The 26,730-nt window shown below is 36.3% G+C and overlaps 1 protein-coding gene across 1 annotated transcript; it reads left to right on the plus strand.

Moving 5' to 3' along the window:
* The first annotated feature begins 42 nt into the window (after nucleotides 1-42).
* On the plus strand, nucleotides 43-25,968 carry LOC106074885 (pyridine nucleotide-disulfide oxidoreductase domain-containing protein 2-like). Its single transcript, XM_056038283.1, has 16 exons — nucleotides 43-310; nucleotides 4,631-4,650; nucleotides 4,838-4,931; nucleotides 6,420-6,493; nucleotides 7,188-7,343; nucleotides 7,670-7,823; nucleotides 14,408-14,469; nucleotides 15,847-15,944; nucleotides 16,193-16,334; nucleotides 16,493-16,624; nucleotides 17,459-17,531; nucleotides 18,494-18,650; nucleotides 18,796-18,947; nucleotides 19,058-19,164; nucleotides 19,349-19,469; nucleotides 25,864-25,968. The coding sequence occupies exons 1-16, from the start codon at nucleotides 205-207 to the stop codon at nucleotides 25,935-25,937; spliced, it is 1,722 nt and encodes a 573-aa protein (XP_055894258.1). The 5' UTR covers nucleotides 43-204; the 3' UTR covers nucleotides 25,938-25,968.
* Nucleotides 25,969-26,730: the final 762 nt, after the last annotated feature.

Below are 26,730 nucleotides of genomic sequence, written 5' to 3' on the forward strand. Positions count from 1 at the left end.
CGGTAATTAGTAAATTTACTCTAGTTTTTTTCCCCAATTTCCGATTGAACTACCTGACCTTTCACCTTTCTACTTCAACAAAACATATGATTGAGTCAATAGTCTGAATAGAGTTATTTAATAGTAGACTACAAACCTAGATTTATAAATCATAAAGATCTAGAGATAGTTAATACTTCTAGAGTAGGCATATGGACAAAAGTTATGCGTGTTTTAAAGCTAACAAGATTATTAGGAAGCAGCAATGCAAAGGGCATTGTTAGAAATTACCAAATCAAATCTGAATACGATGCTATTGTAATAGGAGCAGGCAAGCAAGGCTTACATTTTTATTTATTTTACATAATTTAAATCATTATCATCATTATGAGATTTAGATTATGATTATGATTAACTCAATAACTGTCTTCAAATCTCTCAACATTAAAATGGTGTTTAATTTATAAATGGTATTGATCTAATGTCACCCCCCCCCCTATTTAAAAAAGGAGAAAAATCTGACCCAGGAAACTACAGACCAGTATCACTTACCAGCATCACATGTAAAATCCTAGAACACATAATATAATATGTAGCAACATCATAAACCAATTAGACAAACGAAACATAATGTCCTCACACCATACCAACATGGCTTTAGGAAATATAGATCATGTGAAACACAACTAATAGGACTAATTGATGATTTTTCAAAAGGTTTAGATAATAGTGAACAAATAGATGCTATCTTACTAGATTTTTCTAAGGCTTTTGACAAAGTTCACCACCATAGTTTGCTTAAAAAATTAAAATATTTTGGCATTAATGGTCCACTGCATCAGTGGATTAAAGATTTTCTGATAGGGAGAGAACAAACTGTAATAATAAATGGCTCTAAATCAACACCGATAACAGTAAACTCAGGTGTACCTCAAGGAACAGTCTTGGGTCCACTACTATTTTAATTTACATAAATGATTTACCAAATTGCATTACTTCAGGAACAAAAGTCAGATTATTTGCAGATGATTGCATAATATATAGAACAATAAAAACAACACAAGACACAGATATTTTACAAAGAGAATTAGATGAATTACAGAAATGGGAATCAAATTGGAGCATGTCTTTCCACCCAGAAAAATGTAAGTTGTTAAGAGTAACAAAAAAACTAAAACAAATTAATTCCACTTATCTTATTCATGGCAAACCAGTAACACAGACTAAAAACGCAAAATACCTAGGTGTTATAATAAATGAAAAACTGTCATGGAATCCACATATTGATGAAACTACAAAAAATCAAACAAAGCATTAGGATTTATTAAAAGAAATTTCTATAAATCAAATAAGAACATAAAACTAAAATGTTATTTAACCTTGGTTAGGCCAATAATAGAATATGCATCCTCTGTTTGGGACCCCTCAACTCAAGAAAACATTAAGAAACTAGAACAGACACAAAATAGAGCAGTGCGATTCATAACAAACGAATATTCACATTTGACTAGAGTAACACCTTTAGTAAAATCACTAAATTTAGAAAGCCTTCAGGACAGAAGGCTCAAAAGTAAAGTAGCAATCATACATAAAACACTGAACCATAATCTTCAAATACAAAAACAAAATTTAATAAAATACTCTGAAAGACACAAAGATAAAGGCACATTCCTCGTCCCATATGCTAGGACAAATTTGTACAAATACTCCTTCTTCCCTAGTGCTATTAGAGCATGGAATGGGTTGCCTGAGCTAGCCAGGAAAACCAGTGACTTGGGAGAATTTAAGTCATTGGTTAATATGCATGACTAAATGCATGACGCGTAGGACGTAATCATCTTCTTTTTTGAAGTAACGTCTGTATTATATAAGATTCTAGATCTATCTGAGTATACTTCATAAACTGATAAAGTTAAACTTTAGACTTTAGTTAAAGTACTGGTGCACCTTAAATAAAACATAAATGGAATTTTTAGCTTTTAGTGCTGAAGGAAATTATTAATAAACTTATATAAATAAGATAATTAATTTACTGCCTATACTGTGCATGTCTTAATTAAACTTGTTGTCTTGTGCATGTCATTTTGGATTTTTATAGCACCGTAACGGTCTGACCTATGAAAAAAACTGATGATATCTCTGAATTCCTCATCCTTTTTTCTATAAAAATAGATTGGATTTAATGTATCACTAGGCTTAATTAAAATTAAATATGAAGTCAAAGAGGTGTAGGGTAAGTATCGCCAAGCGTACTTTTCCTCTAGAAGATTTTTCCCCAGTTAGTAAGCTCGATCGGGTTGATGGAAGGTTCGAACAGATCAAAGAAAATCTAAAAACATGTTTTAATATTTAATTTTCACTATAAAGTCATTTTCTTTTTACTCCAGCGCAAGAACACCATCCATTGCACCATTTCCCACCCTCCACAACTTCAAATACTCGCTTTAAGCTGATGAGCAATCAGACTTAAAAATAGCCTTAAGCCCATTACCCATTTCCTTCACTACCGGGTAGTAAAAAAGAATAATTCCACACCTCCTGAGTTTGACCTCACCATGAACTTACAAGGAAAAGGAAATAGTATGCGTCGGAAGTAAAGAAAAAAGGTGCATGTGCAGTAGCAATATAGTAGTAATTTGGTAAACATTCAAATAAAAAAGTTTTAGCAATAAAAAGTGAACTGTTCGAACCTCTTGACAAATCGGGGCTGCTCGAACTTCGCACTTTACTCTATGTATCATTTTAGTTCCTGACACATTGAGAAGTAAACAGTCTTGATATTTGGTTTATTCACAGTCATAACTTTGGTCGAAAGCACTTCACATCATCACATGCAGTTGTGACAATTTTATCTATACCTTGAAGTTTCAAATTCAAGTCTTGCAGGTGACCAGTGAGATCAACTGCAAATGCCAAATCCTAAACCCATTCATCAGTTTGGAAATGTTAAACAGGCTCACTTTTCACGTTCAGAACCAATACAATTTCCTCATGTAGTGCATAAAATCTTTTCAATACTTTATGACAGGAGAGCCAGTGGACTGTGTAGTAGGGAACACAATCAAATTCGTGTCCAGTGTCATCCAGAAACATTGAAAATTGGTGATGATTTAAGCCGTGAGCATGAATAAAATTGATAGTGACTGATACTGGTCTTAGCACATGTCAGAACTGTAATTGCTTTGCGCATAATGCTTCTTGGTGAATGATGCACTAAAAATGAGCAAATTTAAAATTAGCATCAGTCTCTCTTATTTTTGCAAGCCGCTTTGCACCAACACCATTTCTAAGCCCAATCATAGTTGATGTGCTATCCATTGCTAGACTAGCTAGCTTTAGCAAAAGTAAATTGTATTGCAATATCACCTCCCGTAATTTCTCAAAAACATCCTCCCTTGTTGTGGTGTTATGCAAACAACAGAACTCAAGTAGTTCCTCATGTATCACAAAATTCCTGTCACTGGCCCTTATGAATATAGCCAACAGTGCTACACCCATCACATCAGTTGACTCATTGAGAGCCAATGAAAATAATTCAAAATCAGCTATTTTGTTCTTTAATTGTTCATGCAAGCTGACTGATATGTCATTTTTATTCTATCTGCCACAGTGATCCTAGTTATCTATTTCTGTGAATGCTTTCACCTTTTCTGGACAAATTACTTTGACAGCTTTAAAGATACACCTCTTAATAAAATCACCTTCACTAAAGGATTTACTATGGCTTGCAATTAAGCTTGACAAATACTGTTTGTTGCCTTTTTAAACTATTTTTCAATTCAAGTAGCTTGTCATCTCTCATTTTCCAGGTGTAAGCATCATACACCTTTTTGTGATTAGTGTAATGTCATTTGGCATTGTAGTCTTTGAGCACACTAATGCAGGAATTACATATTAAGCAGTGAATCTTATGTGATACAGATGTGCAGAAATGATTTAACTCCCATATTTCTTGAAACAATCTATTTTTGTCTTTAATTTTCTTTCAGTAGCAGTCACTGCTGTAATTACTGATTCTTCATAGTGAAAAATGGCAGAATATTCAGCCAGAGCTACTATCCATTGCACCTCTAGTGATGAATAAGTGTATTAAGTATAAACTGTAGGCAACAAACATCATATAGTTCTGTAATAAAAATCTGCAACTTTTTATTCAGTCACAAAAGTTCCTATCTCACAATCAACAACGACAGCCGACCCATTCAACCTGCTCTTGGCATTCCTGGCCTCATATTACTTCCATTAGGCTGACACTTTTAATCACCATACAGATACACAACAGGGGCATAGCTTAAGAGTAACACTAACACACACTTAAAAAACACATTCCCAACATACAGGATGCAAATTAGTCTACCCGAGGTTAAATAACAATATAAGATAATCTTTAAGATAAGATAATTTTTATTCCTGTACAAGTTCTATAATTATTTAGAATCAAAGATTTATTTGATGCCAACTTTTATGGAAATGTATTGCTGAAAGTTTTGCATGACAGCAACAAAAAATTAAAAAGTCATAAGATTTCTATCTGTAAGCTTACAATTTCAAATACTGGTATTTACATATAGGGACTTCATACTGTCATGTTAACTTAGTTTAAAAATAAGTAATCACTTGAAAATAGTATTTTTCATTTTTTCTTTCCCAGGACATAATGGCTTAGTTGCAGTAAGTTAAAAATAATTTAACTCTATATTTTCTGTTTTTATGTTGCTTTAGATAAACATCAAATACTTGTAATTTTTATTTAGTTACATTTTTTTCCCATTACTTTATTAAAATAGAACAATATATTAAAATAGGCATTAATAAAATAAAACAATTCTTTTTAAATTACCTATAATCTCATTATTAGGCTGCTTATCTGCAAAAATCTGGTTTGAAGGTTTGTGTTTTAGAAAGAAGGCATGTTATTGGTGGGGCTGCAGTAACAGAGGAGATAATACCTGGTAAGCCTTTAAAACATTTCTAAATTGTTATTAGTACATGTGAAAGGTATGAGTTTTCAGTTTGTTATCACTAATCTATATAAATAATTCTCTTCTTCACTCAACAGTTTAAATGAGAAGAAGAAGTAAAGGAAAGATCACTCTCTTTATTTCTGCGGATAGTCCACGAGAAAACAAGAGGGGGGGGGAAACACATAGTCACAAAATAGCAGGGCCGGACTGTTGTAACCAAGAAATATGACTCTTTTTTTTTATTTCTATCTCACGTAAAAAAAGAGGGGGGGGGGAAGTAATCTACTCTGTAGTAACTATCGAGGCGACAGAGCATGCTCAAGAGTTTGCAACTCGGACGGAGGGAGTTTTCCTAGGTAATTTAAGAGGCAAAAAAAAAAAAAAGAGAGGCGGGGGGAGTAGTATTCATCCGTCACTAAATAGCACAGCCAGACTTAACCATTGTAGAGCCCTGTGTGAAACAGATTTCGCAGGGCCAAGTTTGGGTAGGGATACAGATAATAAGTGAAAATTAAGAGTTTGTATTAGAAAATAAATTCGTCTTTGCATTTTATTCATTCTTTACTATGTACAGAATTACTTTATGAGCCTTGCGTGTAGCGAAGTCATACAGTACATAATACAAATTCTATTTCCTACATAGATCACACTCAATAGCAAGAACTACCAAATGTTTCAATCTATCTACGAGAATTGTTGATCTCAAGTAATTCTTCATTAGTTTGAGGTGCGAGAAGCTTCTTTCACTAGATTCCATAATTGCGGGTATTGCACAACGCCATTTTTTGTTCTTTTTTTAACGCGCGTATGAGTGGCGTTTTCCATATTGAATGACACCCCAAAATGACAATTTTCGTCTATTTCAGGAGATTAGTATGAGTTTTCAAAAGATTTTAATAATTTCCGAATATTTCCAGGACTTTTTCGTATATTTTGCAATTTCAGGAGATTTCCAGGACCTCCTGTTAAATCGTCAGGAGGCCGCGGGAAATCTGTTATAAGTTATCAAATGGTTTAATTTAATAATTTATACACCTAAAATTAGCGCAGGTCCTATAAAAGTGCGGGCCCCACTGCGATCGCATAGGTTGCAGTGGCCTAAGGTCGGCCTGCAAAATAGCGGCGTATGCTACACCACCGGTCGACTAGTTTGCTATAATTTGCTGAAAACACCTATCCAATCAACTAATGTAAACTACACATATGTATATGTTGGGCTGAGTAGAGATTTTGTGATAGAGATACATTAGAGTGATACAAACTAAGTTGTTGTTGTTTTTTTTTACAATCTTATAATTTTATAAATAAAAGTCAGCATATTGCACATTGAAAAACAATAGAAAAATCTTTTTTAGACAAAAAATACTCACTCTTTTACAATTTTTTTATTTTTATGTAATCATCTTTAGTACTTTTTTTACTTGACCGTCATCCAATTCAAACTACTTATGGAATAATTTATTTTTTTTAAACTAGGTTTTAAATTCTCAAGGGCTTCATATGTCTTGAGTCTATTGAGACCACAAATTATTGAAGATCTTGAGTTAAAGGTAAATTCACTTTCTTAGTCTTAGTTAATAGGTAAAAAAAAAAATGTTTTTAAAAATTACCTAAATCATGTCATAAAATAGTGGTTTTATATATGTATTTCATATTATTATTTTTTTAAAAATATTTTCGATACTGTTCCATATTTTTTAATAACTTTAAAATGGAGAAATACCTAAACAAGTAAAGAGACAATATATTTATTGTATTTCTGTGGATCCAACCATAACAACAACAATTAGTTCTTTAGCTTTGGGAAATGATTTTTATTTTGTTGTAGTCAAAAAGTGATGCTTTTGATCTCTTACTTAATCTGCCAATCATTTACCTCTGCATAAGCTGGTGTTCTTTAATATGTTTAATACCAGTAAGCTCTGTTTATTTGTTATGAAGCTGGTTTTAATCTCTGATTCGCTCTGTTTATTTGTTATGAAGCTGGTCTTAATCTCTGATTCGCTCTGTTTATTTGTTATGAAGCTGGTCTTAATCTCTGATTCTATCTGTTGTATGAATTCTCTTACAAATTTGAAACATTTAACAATAATAATAAAATGTTTATGTAAAAAACATTGTGAAATGTAAGCCAGAATAAGATGTGTAAACTATTGGGGAAAAAAAAAGAAAAGAAAAATTGTATTTTAAGTATGGGCAATATTTTAAATAGTGAATTTCATTTGACTTATTTGATTTGTTTAGAAATATGGTTTGAAGATCTATTTGCGCAATCCTAGTTCATACACTCCATTAATTGAACCTGGTGGTGTAAATGGTAAAGCAAAATCTTTGACTATCAGCCGTGATCATGTGGAAACAGCTAGACAGATAGCTCAATTCTCTGTGAAGGATGCAAAGGTTTGTATTTTTAACATCATTATAATAACCATAACCAAGTAGATAGCTACTGAAATGAAACTTTGTTAATCATGACTTATTATAGAATAAATCCTATTGTTGTAATGAACTTTTAGAAGCTGATCTCTAGCAGAAAATATTAAGTATCCTATTGTTGTAATGAACTTTTAGAAGTTGTTCTCTAGCATAAAAATTACCTATTCTATTGTTGTTATGAACTTTTAGCAGTTGTTCTCTAGCAGAAAATATTAACTGTCCTATATTTGTGATGTTTAAATAGAGATCTTAGTATAGTATAAATGATTTATTTCTACTTCACAATCTAGGCCTTCTCAGTTTATGAAGAACAGTTGGGACGCATTGTGTCTGCCATTGATACTTTGTTAGATCATCCCCCTCTGTCACTGCCATCCTTGATTAGCTCGTCTTTCAAAGACAAATGGAACAGCTTAAACTCTGTCAAAGTTTTACTGAATTCAAGTAATCCTCACTTTAATCAGACATTACAAAACGTTTATGTAACAGAATTAACACTTTAAGTATTGAAGCTTATTGACTCTATTAACTTCGTCTTTTGTTACTACTAAAGATAATTATATGCATACACACAAAATTATTCTTAACTAAATTTGCATTTTTAGCGGCTCCTGAAAGGGGAAAAGACGCTATTAGTTTTGTGCGAAATGTCTGTCCGACTGTCCCATTTAGATCTCGTAAACTAGAAAAGATATTGAAAATCCGACATCACAATATTTTAGACCATTCAAAGTTCTGATGCAACGGCTACTTTTTTTTTCCTGAAAGCGAAAAATCTAATTTTTAAAATCAGTTATGCAAGCACTTTTTTAAAGAGAAAAAGCTAAGTAGTATGCATTTTAAGTTAGACCTAATTTAGAACGAATAGTAATCTTATAAACTCCATTTTCTTAACCATTTTTTTTTTATGTATTGCTTTTGAGAATTCGAATAAAAGACTAAGAATAATTTCAAGATGGCGGATGCTTTATCTGTATTCTAGATCTAGTGAATTCGAATGCATTGTTTGCAGGATTTTGGACGCTCTTTGTTTCTGGCTTAGGAGTTTTGATTGCTCCTGTGTTTATTTGTCAGGGGAGTATATCGATATAGTTGAATTTTCTAATTGCAGTGTTAATTTTGCGTTCTTCTTCATATTTGTTATTTTCTTCGAGTCGGTCGCGTTCCAATAACGTCATACTTCCTTTATTGTTTATTTCCTGTTCCTTTTGTTATTGTTGTGCATTCATTCAAAGAATGTCTTATCCGACGTTTTTGATTGAAAAAAAGGACTTAGAGGGTGGTCTTGTCCACCCGAAGGGTACTCTCCTGTTGAAACTATCTGGCAATAACGCCATGAAATCTTCTATTGGGAGCGTTTTAGAGGCTCTCAAGTTGTCAGCTGCTGAAGTAACAGCATTATATAGGTTCGAAAACCCTTATACATGGTTTTTGGTACCAACAACTGCGAAAGTAAGAGACAGACTTGTTGGTAAGTCTTTCGGTAGTGAGACTTCCTTCAAGGTCGAGATCTTCCCAATAGAGGAAGAAAGGCTGAAAATTACCCTACATTGGGTATCGCCTTCAATTGCGAAAACCAAGATCGTTGAAATCATAGAAACATTTGCAGAGCAAGGATCCAAGGTGGAGGTGACGAAAATAGGTGCTTCGGACAAGTGGGTTTCCTTCATCAAAGCAAAAAAAGATGCACCCATCCCACACTACATCCAGCTACGGTATGAAGGGGACCCAAAAATTTATAAAGTTCTAGTCACCATACCAGGTCGTAGGCTTACATTGTGGACTGGACCAGCATTGGTCAAATCAGTGCCCCACCCGAAAGGCCGGCCCGGCTCGAACTGTGCCTCCCAAGGAGAAACCAGGCCCTCTGAGCTATGCACAGGCGGTCAAAGAAGGTAATCCCAAGGAGAAGGAAATCGAAAAATGGTTGCAGAAGGATGGCTTCACAATAGTAGAGAAGGGAAAAAAAGGAGTCTTCAAAGTGTCGCCAAAGAAGATATCTAAAGTGTCGGATGTCGCGGCTTCATCTAGGATGGCGGATGCAGCTACTTCATCGGTTGTTGCCAGTACACCAGAGATAGCTGTTGATGCGGAGGTTGAAACTCCCCAGAGTGTCGAAGACTTCAAACTAAAAAAGCGGTTCCGCTCTAAAGAGCATGTTAGGTCCGCTCCTGGGTCTCCTACAAAATTGAAAAGGAAGAGATGCTTATCTGTCTCCTCGTGTGAGGATCTTTTCGCGAGCCCGCGTATTATAAGAGAAGTTGTAAGCCCTCCTAACACGAGTCTTGATGTTAGTGCATTGGACATTCCTGAGACTCCACCCACATTGGTAATAGATGAGGGGGGAACACCCATAATTAACCACTAGAACTGGTTAAATTTACTTTTACACCCAGTCATGACAGACATTACAATCTTATCATTAAATATACGTAGTCTTAGAAACAAGCAAAAATACATTGTACACCTATCCAGAAAATACAGGCCAGACTTCATTTTCATTCAAGAAACAAATATAGACACACATTATAAATCACGCAAATACACATCCGACATAGGGCTGAAAGAGGGCTGGTTTAGCCTAGGTAACGAGTGTAGAGGGGTAGCTATTTTTCTAGTCTCAGATAGGTTTAAAGTAGTGCATGCATTTAATGACAGCAGGGGAAGAATAGTAATCATTAGAGTAGAATCAGGAAATCAAACATTTACACTTGCAAACATCTACGCACCAGCAAAGAGCGCGGAAAAACAGGATTTTTATGAAAATTTAATCGATATACTAAACAATAATTATAGAGAGGATACGCTTATCATAGGGGGGGATTTCAATTACATAACTTCTGCATTAGATAAACAGACTACTTTGGCAGTGGGTCCTCCCTCTCGTAAAACCTTTCCGAATCTTAATTTCTTAGAGGAGATAGAGAGGAATTTTAATTTAGTTGATGCTTACAAGACACTAGAACCTATGGGTCGTGACACCACCATGGTGCATAGGTCATACCCCGTCTCGACGCGCTTAGATAGAGTGTATGCTCCTAATCATTTCTATATAAGTCAGGTGTCACATCTGGAAGAAACACTAGAATACACAGACCACAAAGCGGTGTTAGTTACTTTGGACATAAAAAACAAAGAAATTAAAAGAAAGTCATCCCACTGGAAATTTAACAATTCTCTGTTGGAAATTCCCCTTTTCGTGGAGTTAGTTTCTACTAATCTAAATTCTTACTTACAAGATATACAAGATCCACATTTCGATTTAACACAGACATGGCCTCTCCTAAAAAGTTCTATCAAGCAGCAAAGCCAGTTAATATCTACATTAGCTCAGGGACGTAGGAGGCAAGAATATGAACAACTCAAATACACATTATTACACACGGATGATGAAATCGTTAAAACAGAAACTCTTTTAAAACTAGAGGAATTAAACAAGTATACTTATAGGGGTGCTGAGATTAGGTGTAAAAATTACTTAAGTAATGAAGGTCCTAGTAAACCATTCCTATCGTTTGAACAGAATGTACAATCAAGTAAAATAATAAGCAACATCATAGATAGTGAGGGGAATAAAGTAGATGATTATGAAGATATTAAGAATATATTTACAAAACACTTCACTACTATATACAGTGAAGAGCCAGTATATACTGATGCTCAAGATAATTTTCTAAAATTTTGCAACCAGCTGGACAAGACAGATGAAGATCTTTTAGGGAGTGCATTTACGCTAGACGAACTCAGGACTGCCCTGGACTCGACTAAGAACAATAAATCACCCGGTCCAGATGGCTTAACATTTGAACTCTATAAAACCTTCTTCCCCCTGCTTGGTCCTCTCTTACTGCGACTATATAGCGACGCCATTAAACTGGGACATTTTCCTCCAAATTTTAACAAAGCATACATCACACTTTTACCTAAGAAATCTGAAAATAACACTTCACCTAGCGACTATAGGCCCATTTCACTTCTCAACACGGACTATAAACTTCTCACAAAAATGATTTTCCTAAGAATGAAACCACTCATAAACCAACTTATCGGACATGACCAGTACTGTTGTATCCCGGACAGAAACATTGACGGCATGACGCATTTTTTACGGGATTTTATCATGTACAGTAAGGATAAAAACCTCAATGTGTCTCTTTTATCTGTAGATCAAGAAAAAGCCTTTGACCGAGTAAGCCATAGCTTCCTGTTCAAGGTGCTTGAGAAATGTAAAATAAGTTCCCTGTTAATCAGATATATAAAGCTTGTCTATACCAATGCAACAAGTAGATTGATAATTAATCATTCTCTCAGTAGGAGTATCCTCATACAAAGGTCTGTCAGACAGGGCTGTCCCTTATCCCCCTTCTTGTATATCCTTTGCTTGGAACCCTTCTTGGAATCTGTAAGATCTGACCCATCCATTATTGGGATAAATATACCGGGTCGTTCCTTCTCAACCATCAAAGTCAAAGCCTATGCGGATGATACAACCTTTTTTCCATCTTCAGAGCAAGATATTGAGAATATACTAAAGAAGTTTACACTTTTCGGAGAAGCTAGTGGTTCAAAAATAAATATAAATAAATCCTCTGTAATGGGACTAGGGAAATGGAAATTCAAAGAGAATTGCGCTTTCAGAATTGTTGATAAAATCAAGATTTGTGGTATTGTCTTTACCTGTAATCCTTTGTTCTATTGTAAAGACCAGTGGGAGAATATTTTTGTCAAAGCCTCAAACTTAATTAAACGTTATCAGCACACAGGTTCTACAATATTTGGTAGAGCTGTATTGATAAATAGTTTGGTCATTCCAAAGATTGTCTATTTAGCTAACATTACAGAGCCACCTCCTAAATTCATAAACAAGCTGAACAAGTTAATTAGAAGCTTTATATTTAAAAACACTATTAGGAGCATTAAGCACACTACACTCATTCAAAACAAAGAGGATGGGGGGATAAACTTGCAAGATGTTAAAACAAAAATACAGTCACTAAGGCTAAAATTTGTAGGTCAAGTAGTTAGAAACCCAACAAACTTTCCCTTGACAATTTACTATTATGGTTTAAGATTAAGTAGTCTTCTTCCAATACACAATGATACTCCTCACTATTTTGGTACAGTCACTCATCCATTTTACAGATCTATTTCAAGAGTTTTACCTGGTAATGAACATTTAATACACAACAAAACCAAAGAATCATACATAACACTTAAAAAGCTGTTACAGGAAAGCCTAGTGAATAGGATTAAGTGGGGGAGAGTTCTTGGGGTGACAGAATTCAAGGACACATTCATAAACCTACACAGTAAACATATCCCACCAAAAGCTAGAGAGATTAGCTATAGACTTATCTTTGGGATGACCCCTATGGTTAGAAGACGGGCAAATGACCGTGAATGTATATTATGCCACCTTGAAAATGCTGATAACGAAAAACACATGTATTTGGAATGTCCATTATTCCTTCAAGTTAGAAGTACTGTAATGGACCTATTGGAAGCAAACTGTGGCAATTATGTAAATGTTAACTTGTCTATTATTTTAAACAAGCTGCCAAAACTAAAAAATAAAATGATACATAACTTTAACTTGATTATTGTTTCCGAATACAGGAATCTTGTTTGGGCTACCTGGCTCAAATGTCTACATAATAATAAGGTGTTTGATCCTAATCACTTGGAATTAACGTTTAGAAAAATAATGGACTTTAGGGTAGAGAATTATCTAGTTTGATTTTCATATACCTGTATAATGCTCATGTAGTTTTTCAGAAATAGGGTGTTGGGGGTCAGGGATATCTGATATTGTGTTGATTGTTCTGGAGTAGAGTATACTTGTATCATTTTTCTGTCTTTAGGGGGTTCATTGGTTAGGTAGTATGTCTTCGATATTAAATAATATTTCTATTACTGTTATTATATTTTTAGGTTAATCACTTTTCAATTGTTTATGATTTAATACGTGTGAATTATGATAACTTACAAATAAAAACATATTAAAAAAAAAAAAAAAAAAAAAGCCCACAAAAGAGGCAACATGGCCCATAAAAGAGGCATATAAAGCCCAAAAAAGAGGCAAAGAAAAGAGGCATAAAGCCCAAGGATTCCTATGATGATAAAGCTAAAACTGAATAGCGCAAATTCTGAGGTTTCCTTTAAAAAAAAAAAAAAAAAAAAAAAAAAGACTAAGCATTTTCAAAACAATTACATTATGTAAACACAGGAGAGTCTCGGTAAAGCACTTAGCTTCCGAACCGAGGGTCCTGGGTTCGAATCCTGGTGAAGACTGGGATTTTCAACTTCGGAATCCTTGGGCGCCTCTGAGTCTACCTAGCTTTAATGGGTACCTGACATTAGTTGGGGAAAAGTAAAGGCAGTTGGTCGTTGTGCTGGCTACATGATACCCTCGTTATCCGTAGGCCACAAAAACAGATGAACTATACATCATCTGCCCTATAGACCACAAGGTCTGAATGGGAAACTAATTAGGCCAGGTTCACATCTAACTTTGCATTCACTTGCACCTATCCTTTGATCTGCAGCACCATCGGGGCACTACACAAGATCTGTCAACCTTCTTTCTCCATTCTTATCTCTCATTTGTCTTTGATATCATTTCATTTGGATGTTCTTTCTGAAAATATTGAAGCCTGCCTGGGTGGACCACTTCGGGGGCCGATTTTAAGTTTGTGTTTCCACACAAACTGTCTTTGTAACCTTGTTTTTTAAATATTTGCATTATATGCAGACTAAAAAAATATACTATTCCTGGAAGTAGAGGGGTTTTCTTTGGAGAAAGTCATCTGACATTTGAACTCAGATAATTGAGTGTGGCAATAGTATGAGTGGATTGTTTTAACCTACTTTAACTTTTGCTATATTCAAATAAATCTTCAGAGACATCATATTTTTGAAAATTATTTTCTTGAATAGAAATGTAATTACTATTAAATGAACAAGGTGTAATCCAGAATAGATAGTTTTTAAAAGATTCATAAAATTAGTATTTTTGTTTGTGTTTGTAGTGAAAAGTCTTGGTAAAGATTTCCCAGCTTTCTATGAGTTTATGACTGCACCAGCAATGAAGGTAATTAACCTTTGATACTTCAGTATGTTTTAATTGTGGTATTCCATTATCATATAAATTCTGGCAAATTTGAAAATCACTGGTATTTAAAATTTAACAAATTGAAGAATATTTCTAGTGCAACATCTTGTGATGTTTATTTTTTGCTAATGGTTGCACTCTATTCAACAGTGACAAATTTTATGTCTTGTAAGTAAACAAAATATTGTTTTTGTGTTGAGTTTTTTTTTTGTTTTTTTTTGTTAGTGTCTATGTATGTGGAGTGTCCATGTTGTCCTGCATGCAGTAGTTATAGAACAAGGTTTTTACTTTTTTTTTTTAAATAATATTTTTTTCTTGACATCTAAAGATTCTAGTACACCAAGCTTTTAGGGAGGTGGAATTATTGGGGGGGGGGGGGGGTATTTAGTGATGATGATGAAACGGCTCTTGAAAGAAATGTACATATTTCTTTGTCCTTTTTTTTATGTTCTGGATTAGGTCTCTGACTGTGTGTATAATATGTTAAACTAAATGATGGGACTTACTGATTATTCTGACATTCTATTTGAAAAAAAAATGTTTTTTTTTATGAAAGACTTTTTATGTTACTTGTAGCTAACATAAAAACAGAGTTATAAAAGTCCTCTGACTGAATAAGCTATTTTTCATTGATTGAAAGAAATATCATACTAAATACTTAACAGCAAAAAAAATAAAGTTTTTTTTTAAGTTTCTCTTTGCCAGTACCGATAATGCTCATTTTGTTAGCATTTACATATGCAGCAGTTAGAGGTCAGTGCTAGTGTAGTTTCCAATAATGGCTTCATCACTATTAGACCAACAAAATTCTTTTTTTTTTATAAACCAGCATGTAGTGTAGTTGGTTTTTAATTTATGGTTAGTTATTCTTTACTAACTAGCTAATACAATCAAAGGAAACAAGACTTAATGTCCATTTCTCATTCTGCTTTTCATTTATTAATATAACGCATTCATAAAATAAAGTTTTAGTTTTGTATATTAATTATTGGTGGTAAAATATAATAAAAAAAAGGTCATTTAAAAAAAAAAATTTCCAAGTTTGTTTTTGAATGTAACAATTTATCCTTTTTCCTACTAAATTTACTAAAATAAAGCTTTTTTGTTTTTTAATCTTATGGGGCTTTTGACTAATCAATGATTTTATTATACAATTAATTATTGTTTTAAATTTGTTGTATATACTCCTACATTTTTCATGCCTACAAACAAAAATGAATGCTTTTTATTTTTTTCCTTTTTTTTTTTTTTGTTCTTTTCAAATGTGTTTTTTTTTTCATCATTCAATAAAATATATTCCATTATAAATTTAATACAATCAAGTACATTTTATTTTAATTTTTGTTTTCTAAACAGATTTTAAACAACTGGTTTGAATCTGAGCCTCTCAAGGCAACCTTGGCTACAGATAGTGTTATTGGAGCAATGATAAGCCCTTTTCAAGCTGGCAGTGGGTAGGAAGTTTATTAGCAATGTTTATTATTAAGCCTTTGATTGATTCATAAATAATTTGATAACCTAAAAAAAGAATGCCTTCAGGTAGTCACAAAATTAATAATAAGGCTTGTCTTTCTGTCTTAAGTACAAACACATCATTTATACCATGGGACATAAAGTGAGATGTTTTCATTAAGTGTTAATGATTCATCTAACAGTAAAAATTGTTTTTAAAAAGTAAGTTACTTGCTGACACTTTGTGTAGGTATGTTCTGCTTCATCATGTTATGGGAGAGCTGGAAGGTATCAAAGGTGCATGGGGCTATGTAGAAGGAGGAATGGGAAGCGTTTCTAAAGCCATAGCCAACTGTGCAACAGACCATGGAGCAGATGTCTTTTGCAACAAGGTTTATTGTTTGTTTTTTTTTTAAATTATTTTAATGTTTCCTTACATATTTTTTTTTCTTTCACTGTAGGTTTCCGGTAGGTGTGGAGTAGGTTCACTGTAGGTTTGCATTGATATGTTAATTTGTTTGTATACACAGAGTTCTTTTCTTTCTACCAGCCTGTGAGCTCAATCCTCACAAACAATGGTGTTGCTCAGGGTGTGGTCCTTGAAGATGGCACAGAAATCAGATCAAAAGCTGTGTTGTCTAATGCCACTGCTAAGATAACCTTCTTGAACTTGTTACCCCAGGTAATGTCACTGGTATTTTTTTTTTGTGTGTGATTTTTGTAACAAATACTTGTGGTATCCTTGTTTAAATATTGGTTTTCCTCATTTGTGGATATTTAAAAAAGCAGTTCCTGTATTAGTATGGATTTATCAGTTAATAGGATCTGAGTTTGTCTGCACGAAAAAGGACTCAATGCCCAGCCAGGAATATCCAAGTGAAGAATGTTTTAAAATCCTTGGTCTAGGTCATCATATAATAGTATGTAATAGACATATTAAACAGTGGCAAGTTTATATTTCAAATTATTGAGTCTGATAAACTGGCTTTTAGGGAAGTAGTTATTTAAATTTTATACAGACCACAGTTTGAGAACCACTGAGTTAAGCTAATCCATATAATAAACATTTTAAGACAATTCCTCCTTTATGAAGCAGATGACTGTTTTGTAAGAGTGATTACTTTACTCTTAATAACTAATGGATGAGAGATTTTGAAAAATATAACATTTTCTACCCTGCCACCTCCTCCACCCCTTGAAATTTTTTTTTTCTTGTTTGTGTTATAAATGAACTATATAAAATTGAAATACCTATATGCTAATCAGACCTAACAGTTCCTAACAAGTCATAATTCTGTAAAACAAGTTGAGCATTATTATTTTAAGATGCCATACTGCCTATTACAAATATAGTGTCTTTATATCTTTTACAAACATCAAAAAGACATCAATATGTCAATTTTATGTGAAAGTCGACCTAGACGTGTCAGTTATTTCAGTTAAACTGTAAAGAATTATGAATTATTTCTTTTTTAAAGACATTACAGAATGATTTTGTTTTATGTTTAACTTTTAGGGATCGTTACCAGAATCACTTTACAAAGAAATCTCTAGTGTAGACTATACATCACCTGTTACTAAAATTAATGGTAAAAATGCTCATTATTTAGTTCTTACAATATTATTTTATCTTATTAAACTACAATGTAAAATGTAATTGGGGATAATTTATTATTGTGATATCAGAAAGATACCGTTCCAAAAAATCCTTAAAGACAATCTGCATCCATTAAACCACAGTTACATCAGATGTAGACTAAGTGCTTAGCTTCTCTCCATTAAACCACAGTTACATCAGATGTAGACTAAGTGCTTAGCTTCTCTCCATTAAACCACAGTTACATCAGATGTAGACTAAGTGCTTAGCTTCTCTCCATTAAACCACAGTTACATCAGATGTAGACTTAGTCTCCATTAAACCACAGTTACATCAGATGTAGACTAAGTGCTTAGCTTCTCTCCATTAAACCACAGTTACATCAGATGTAGACTAAGTGCTTAGCTTCTCTCCATTAAACCACAGTTACATCAGATGTAGACTAAGTGCTTAGCTTCTCTCCATTAAACCACAGTTACATCAGATGTAGACTAAGTGCTTAGCTTCTCTCCATTAAGGCTAGAGCAGAAAGATTTTAAAACTCCATTATTCCATTTTCAGTCCGAAAGTTTAAAGATCATTTGTCATCACTGTACCTAGAATCCAAATTCATCATGTGCTGGTTGTGTGTGTGTGTGTTTTAAGTTATTTGTAATGCATCTTTATCATTATTGTTATAGTAGCATTGCTGAGGTCAACTATTGTAGTCAAACTGAATATCCATTTATTTGGACCAATAAAATTATCTCCTTAAAAAGAGCTTGGGAAAAGACAACAGATAGTTGTAAATGGAAGAATGTGTTCTATGACCAAATTTCTACTAGGGCTGTTAAAGAGACAGATTGACTAATGTTACGCTGTGTTTAAAAAATGTGTTTTAAAATATATTAATTTTTCATTATGTTACAATTGCAATATTAACTCTTTTGCTTTGTGTGTTTTTTTTTCAAACAGTGGCTGTTAGTGAAATTCCAAATTTCATAGCTGATCCTAATTTAAGTAAAAACCAGGTCATGCCTCATCACCGTAGCACAATCCACATTAACTGTGAGGATTCAAAATTGATACATGAAGCTTATTTACATGCTCAGTTGGGAAAAGTCTCTGAGAAGTAAATCTTGTTTGGATTTAAGAGTTTTAATCTTTTTGCAAATAGTTCTTATGTAAGGTTAAATCAGTTTATATATATATATATATTATATAAAACTCAAAATAAAGTAGTGTCTGTAATATATCTACATTTTGTTTATTTTCAGACCAATGATGGAAATGGTCATTCCCTCCAGCCTAGACCCCACACTGTGTCCAGCTGGTCAACATGTGGTTCTGTTATTCACACAATTTACACCTTATCATCTATCAGATGGGGAGTGGACTGATGATAAAAGACAATTGTATGCAAACAAAGGTGTTTTATATTTCTGTTTTTTTTTTTACAAGATATTTATTCTATCCTTTATAGTAAATAGGTTTTATAATTGACATTCATTAATTCTCTGTTAACCTTTGATTCCTCAGTGTTTAGCAGTATAGAAAATTATGCCCCTGGCTTTACAAAGTCAATAATTGGATATGAAGTTTTAGCACCTCCTGATTTAGAAAAAATCTTTGGCTTAACTGGAGGGGTAAGCTTTCAAGAGCTCAAATATTATACTTATGTTTCATATAGTTTTTTTTGTTACTAGCCTGTTGTTAATAAATAATCTATGTAAATTCTAAGCTTTTAAATAGCAACTTTTCAAAGTAATAAATAGCAATAACTTTGAAAAAAAAAATGTCCATAAGGTTTTGTGTTATTTTTTTTCACAGAATATATTTCATGGAGCCTTATCCCTTGATCAGCTTTACATGTCTCGACCTGTTACTAGTCTAAGTAACTACAGAAGTCACATGACTGGTCTTTATCTTTGTGGAAGTAGCTCACACCCAGGTTTAACCTTTTTTTTTTCAATAGTTTAAATTGTATTCATTAAATTTTTTTTTGCACTACTGATATGTGTCCAGTTGAGTATTCGCTAACTAGTATTTGGAATTTGTGTCTTCTGTGCTATCGTCCCGAGACATGACGTTAAACTGCGCTCCTCTTTCCTTAGCACTTTTGGAGCTCAAAAGTGCCCTACTTCTTTTCTATCATTGTGTCTGCCTCCTCTTTTCCTAAGTCTGCCTTCATTGATCATCACACTGTCTCCTTAACTTTAAATTCTCACTACGTCCTAGACCAGTCCGTTTGCCGTGGACTGCGACGGGTAAGGGGGGATAAAGAGATCCTGGTGTTTGAGTGGTGGCTATCTGAGGATAAACCACAACAACACAATACTTTGGCTCCAAGTTCCCCTAGACCTGAGACCCAGATGGCCCGCTCTGGGTCAACCGGCTGGTCATGCCGAGCTACCAGCATAGGTCGTCGACCTATGCTGGAGGGCGGTGGCTGGAGGGTCAATCAGGGAGCTGCTGTATCGGACACATGTCCGATGTAGCAGCTGACTGAGTATAGCACATGTGTAGCCCTGGCGGGCTCATTCTGGACATCCGAATGGCCCGTCCCCTTGTTGGACTCGATGGCGGGTGGGGAGCACAGGTGCCGAATTAACCAAAATATATATGGACAAAAAAACACACACAAAACTACTTGCCCCAAACCTATGTCTGGGCAAGAAACGACGAATTGACGATAAAAAAGAGGAGGTCCCAAAAAGCTGTGCCACCTGGCCATCATTTCTGGTGGTTAGATGCACAGAGGAGGGAAAAAGCCTGACCAAGTTGAGCCCTTTTATTATCTATAAGGGACTCAAGTCAGTAGTGGGAGAGCCCAAGAGTGTGTCTAAGCTACACAAAACAATGGAACTCCTTGTAGAAGTAGACAGCAAGACACACTCTGATGGGCTTTTAAGATGCAGAAGACTCTGTGATCTCCAAGTGGAAGTCATGCCACACAAGAGTCTGAACACCAGCAGAGGTGTAATCAGCTCTAGGGACCTACTGGAATGTTCCGAGAAGGAAATGGTGGAGGGCATTGAAGAAGTCACCCATGCCCGGCGCATTACCAGGCGCAGGGAGGGTGAGGAGGTCAAAACCGCCACTATTATCCTCACATTCGGAACTAGGACACCGCCAGAGTATGTGAAGGCAGGATACCTACGAGTTCCAGTGAGGCCCTACATACCTAACCCCATGAGGTGCTTTAAGTGCCAGGGTTATGGACACGGCGCGGCAGTCTGTAAGAGGAACACTGTGTGTGCCAGATGTGCTGGAGAGGGTCATGAGGACAAGGGCTGCACAGCCCAGTTCAAATGCCCAAACTGTCAAGCTGGCCACTCAGCCTACTCCAAGGACTGCCCTGTGTGGAAACAGGAGGTTGCCGTGCAGGAGTACAAGGCAAGAAACGGATGTACCTTTAGCCAGGCGAAATCGGCTGTACTGGCCCTACCCAAGGGCCAATTCGGCTTGACAAAGACCTACGCCCAGGCTGTTGCTAAGAAAGGAAGATCCATAGCCACACAGACGGACACATTGACCCCACCACCCCCTCCTCCTCCCCCAACTCAGAAGAAAACACCGCCAAAGAACACACCTCTGAAGAAACAAGAAAGCCCTGTTGTCATGCTAAAGAACAGGTTCTCTGTGCTCGCTGATGAGAGCATGGAGACTGAGCAGCATGTCAAAACCAATACTCCGGGAGAACCCGGAGACATCATGTCTGACACAGGTTTTCCTCAGAGAACCCAGCCAGACACCCCAACCTCTACTGAGTTAGAGGTTGACCAACTCCCTAAGGGGAGAAATCAAAGCGGAGAGGATGCCCGAGGTGAGAGAGGAGGAAATAACCTCCGCTCTAACCAGAGGGATCTCCCCTCTCCAGAGAGAAAGACTTCCCCCAAAAGGGGGTTGTCCTCCTCTCCATCCAAACCCAAGAATAAAAATACCAAGGTCACTGGAATAAAGGAAAACCCCTCCGGGGGCCTCCCAAGGCCAAATAGCTCCAAGTAGGTCATCTAGAATAAGCCATGGATTCCAGAATTGTACAGTGGAATTGTAGAGGCCTCAAGGCCAATTACGAGGAAATGCAGCTACTGATGGACTCTGAGACTCCTGTAGCTGTCTGCCTACAGGAAACATTTCTAAAAGATTGCATCAGCTTCCGAAGCTACCGTGCTTACACCAAGAATGTTGAGGATGCAGAGAGAGCATCAGGTGGAGTCTGTATCCTTGTGAAGGATAGCATCCCCCATGAGAGGGTAGAACTACAGACCACACTACAGGCCGTAGCAGCTAGGATAACCCTTCACAAGGTTATCACTTGCTGCAGCCTGTATCTACCACCAGGCGCTCCATTAAACCGAACAGACATGGAGGACCTATTGAAACAACTCTCCCGGCCTTATTTAATCCTTGGGGATTTCAATGCCCATAACACCATGTGGGGATCCAACAATACCGACACAAGAGGTCGTATGCTGGAGGATATCTTCCTCCAACATGATTTATGCATACTTAATGATGCATCACCGACCTACTTGCACCCAGGAACTGGATCATTCACATGCATTGACCTCACCGTATGCGTCCCCGGACTTCTGGACGATTTTAAATGGTCAGTTAGCAATGATCTACGGGGAAGTGATCACTTCCCAATCATCATTACTAACAATCTCCCTTCATTGGGACAACCTCAGCGGTGGAAACTGAATAAGGCCGATTGGGAACAATTCCAAAAAAGATGCTCTGAGGATATCACAGAAAATATCCTCCATGAACAGAACCCAGCTGATACCTTTGCTAGCAAGCTACTAAGTATAGCCAGGAAAGTTGTACCCCTAACCTCTGCAAATCCAAAACGGCCTAGCAAACCATGGTTTGATACAGCTTGCAAAAGTGCTATTGGTGATAGAAAAAAACGACTGGCTGCATTTATAAAGAATCCTTCCCAGGAAAACCTAAAGCTATTCAGGATAGCTAGAGCAAAGGCTAGACAAACCATACGGTCAGCCAAAAGGAATTCCTGGAGAAGTTTTGTCGGCAGTCTGGATGCCAAAACTTCTGCTAGAGCGGTTTGGAAGGCAGTAAGGCGAATCAAAGGGAAAGAATCAAATGCAATAGGGCATTTGTAAAACCAAGGACGAACTGTCACGTCCCCCAGAGAAATAGCTGACTGCCTTGCATCCTCAATAGCAGAAAAATCATCCACTGCACACTACACGCCAGAGTTCCAAAAAGTCAAAACCAGGGAGGAAAGACACCCCATTGATTTCAGGTCAGAGAACAATGAAGACTACAACAAACCGTTCTCGCTTGAGGAACTGAGGGAATCGCTGGACAAGTCACATGACACAGCGCCTGGAGAAGACGAAATCCATTACCAGTTCCTCAAGCACCTTCCCGAACCCTCATTGGCAGTCCTACTAGGAGTCTATAACTGTGTGTGGCAAACAGGCGCTTTCCCAAACAGCTGGAGGAAAGCCACAGTTATACCGATACCTAAACCGGGAAGAGACGGCTCTGACCCAGCTAACTATCGACCAATAGCACTAACAAGCTGCATCTGCAAAACCATGGAAAGAATGATTAACAGTAGGCTGGTCTGGTACCTGGAAAGGAATAAAGTGATCTCAAACTACCAGTGCGGATTCCGGCAGGGGCGGACAACAACTGACCACCTGGTAAGGCTGGAAGCTTATATTAGAAATGCATTACTCAGAAGAGAACATCTAGTAGCTGTATTCTTCGATATAGAAAAGGCCTATGACACAACCTGGAAACATGGCATTCTACGTGACCTGGCGCTTATGGGGCTTAAGGGACACCTCCCCCGTTTTGTGGAGGAATTCCTGAAAGATCGAAAATTTCAGGTCCGAGTGGGCAACTCCGCTTCTGACACTCATGACCAGGAAATGGGTGTACCCCAGGGCAGCATTCTGTCAGTCACCCTGTTCAACATTAAAATAAATAGCATCATAAATGCGCTGTCCCCTGGCATAGAGTGCTCTTTGTATGTTGATGACTTTGTCATTCTTACTTATGGGAAAAACATGAACACCTTAGAAAGGAAATTACAGTTATGTTTAAACAAAATTCAGGGTTGGGCAAACTATAATGGTTTCAAATTCTCTGACTCCAAAACAGTTAGTATGCATTTTTGTAATCTAAGGGGGCTCCACCCAGACCCTGAACTATTTATACACAAAAAGAAGATCCCTGTCGTGAAAACTACAAAATTTTTAGGCCTCACCTTAGATTCCAAATTTAATTTTCTCCCCCACATTAAGGAACTTAAGAAGAAATGCCAAAAGTCATTAAACATACTAAGAGTACTCAGCCATACGGACTGGGGAGCTGACAGAGATACCTTGCTGCTGCTCTATCGGAGTCTAATTCGATCCAAGCTAGACTACGGACCCATAATATATGGAGCAGCAAGGAAGTCGTACCTAAAAATACTGGAACCAATACAAAATGCTGCCCTGCGTCTCTGTCTCGGCGCGTTTCGTACATCACCTATCCCAAGTCTCCATGTGGAGGCTGGAGAACTCCCCATGGATATAAGAATGAAAAAGCTTGCAATGCAGTATATAGTCAAGCTAAAATCCAACCCCACAAACCCTGCTTTTGACTCCATATTTAACCCCACAGAGGTAGAATTATACAATCGAAGGCCTAACGTCATACAGCCGTTGGGCCTTCGAATGAGAGAACCCATCCAAAATTTAACCCCACCCATTGACCAAATCTCTAAAATAGAAACCCCTCAGAATCCTCCTTGGCTAATGAATAAACCTAAATTAAATTTATCCATCCTTAATTTCAAAAAAGAAAATACAGACCCAAGCATACTACAAGTCCACTTTAGGGAACTGCAGAGATTGTGGCACCATCTACACAGACGGATCCAAAATGGAGGGAAAGGTCGCGTGTGCCTGCTCCTTTCGGAACAAAACAATCTCCCGTAGACTCCCCGATGGCTGCTCCATCTTTACGGCCGAATTGCACGCAATATTGCTTGCACTTATGGCCGTAAAAGCATCAGAAAGGAGTAAATTTATAATCTGCTCCGACTCCAAATCTGCATTGCAAGCTTTGGGGCGGATGAAGACTGACATCCCATTGGTACATAAGAGCCTGAAGCTGTTGGACCTAATAACAGCCGACCGTAGGGATGTCACCTTCATCTGGGTCCCCTCCCATGTTGGCATTGAGGGAAACGAAGCCGCAGACAGAGAAGCAAAGAGAGCCCTAAATCATGCGGTGTCAGGAACCCAAATTCCCTACTCGGACCTGAGACAAAGTATTGCCTCTGCCACCTATCGAGAGTGGCAGAACCGATGGGAGGCTGAGACTCACAGTAAACTCAGGCAGATTGTGGCGGATGTCAGGTGGCGGCCCACATCTAAGGGTCTGACAAGGCGTGGTAGCACAACCATGTCCAGACTTAGGATTGGCCACACCTACATCACGCACTCTTTTGTACTGAAGAGAGAGGAGCCCCCACTTTGCGAGTACTGTGACTCTCGCCTCACCGTGGAACATATCCTCGTTGATTGCCCCAGATACCAGGATGTCAGGGCGAAACATTTTAGAGCCACTAATCTAAAAACACTATTTAATAATGTCGACCCTGGGAAGGTACTGGGCTTTATTCGGGAAGTGGGGCTATCTACGAAGATCTGATTTCTGAATTTGTGAACATGCACTATTTACATTAGATTTTTACCAAATATTTAAATTTTTACTACCTTTACTATTTTAACTGTGAATAGACCTTAATTTTAATTACCGTATATGACTGTATAGAATCTGGCCCTTGTTGTTTAGAGAGAGAGTAGTCCTTAAGGGACTGCAGGCACGACATGGCCTAAATTGTGCCGATGTGCCTCAAATCAACAAATCAAATCAAATCTTCTGTGCTACTCCCACCAAGAATCTTCTATAAAAGTACTTTTTTTTTTTTGATTCATGAGGAATCATTAATAATTTATTCAGATTCTTGGTGGATCAGAACTTTGTAAAAGATACACAAATCGCCATGGTATCATAAATATATTAACTCTTTCTGTGTATTTCCAAGAAAGCATCTTGATTAAAGACTTAACCCAATGTGTTTCAATGAAATGTGCTATTCAAAACAACAGTGGTGTGCCAGAGCTGACTTTTTTTTAAATATCTAGGCATGAAGGCTATAGAAGTAACAAATTTAAAGAAATCCTTAGAGTAGTTTTATTTATCTTTCAAAGTCCTTATTGTTTTGAAGTAATATTGTTTCTCAGCAGTCTAACTTTAAATTTAGCAACTGTTTCATAACAGTAACTTTTGTTTTTGCTCTTTGACAACAGGTGGTGGTGTAATGGGATCAGCTGGTCGACTGGCAGCTAGCACTGTGCTAAATGACTACAAAAGCTTGGCTTAGAAAATAAAACAATTTCTTTTCAGCTTCAAAATTTTCTGTTGTCATTTTCTGTGTTTAGTCTAATTGTAAATGTTAAATTCTAACCTCTGGCAAAATAAATTTCATCATCCAATTAAGATTTATACTAGCAGTAGAAGTCGTTAATTAATCCTATAGTATAGGCAATTTATTCCAAACTAATGTTACATAAATGACAGAATAAATATTTTAAAGATTCTACATTGTATAAAAGAATAAGTTGGTAATTTATTTAAGGACACACTGTGACAGAAAATAATTTATAGCAAAATGTTTAGGATTAGGGTCACTAAAAAATGTAATGGCTCTTCAGTCCGCAACATTGCTTGAATACTATTAAACTAGCTTCAATTTTTAATTTCAATGGGAAGAAATATTTGTAAATTATTTCTGTTAATGTTTATGTTTTCAATTATTTCCACCAATCATGATTGATAGTCTTATCAATCTACAACAAAAATGCTTTGAATAAACATTATCTAAGTGGTAGCAGTGCATTAGACAAACAACATTTTGACCCAGCATGGAAAAAGAAGCTTGGAAATTGAAACAAAGAAAAATGTAAGTACATTTGTTTTCCCTAATGGAAGAGGGTAATAAATTGCAACTACTCCAGAGAACATAATCAGTCAAAAAAAAGATCTTAGTGTACAAGAAAAACCCAACCCCTTATTTTATACTAAGGATGGAATATCGAGCTAAGGGAGGAGTGGTGGTATAAGTGATTGGCTTCTGGGATTTTTAAGGGAACTTTAGGGCACCTCTTGAGTCCACC

The sequence above is a fragment of the Biomphalaria glabrata genome, chromosome 1 (genome assembly GCF_947242115.1).
Source record: "Biomphalaria glabrata chromosome 1, xgBioGlab47.1, whole genome shotgun sequence".
NCBI lineage: Eukaryota > Metazoa > Mollusca > Gastropoda > Planorbidae > Biomphalaria > Biomphalaria glabrata.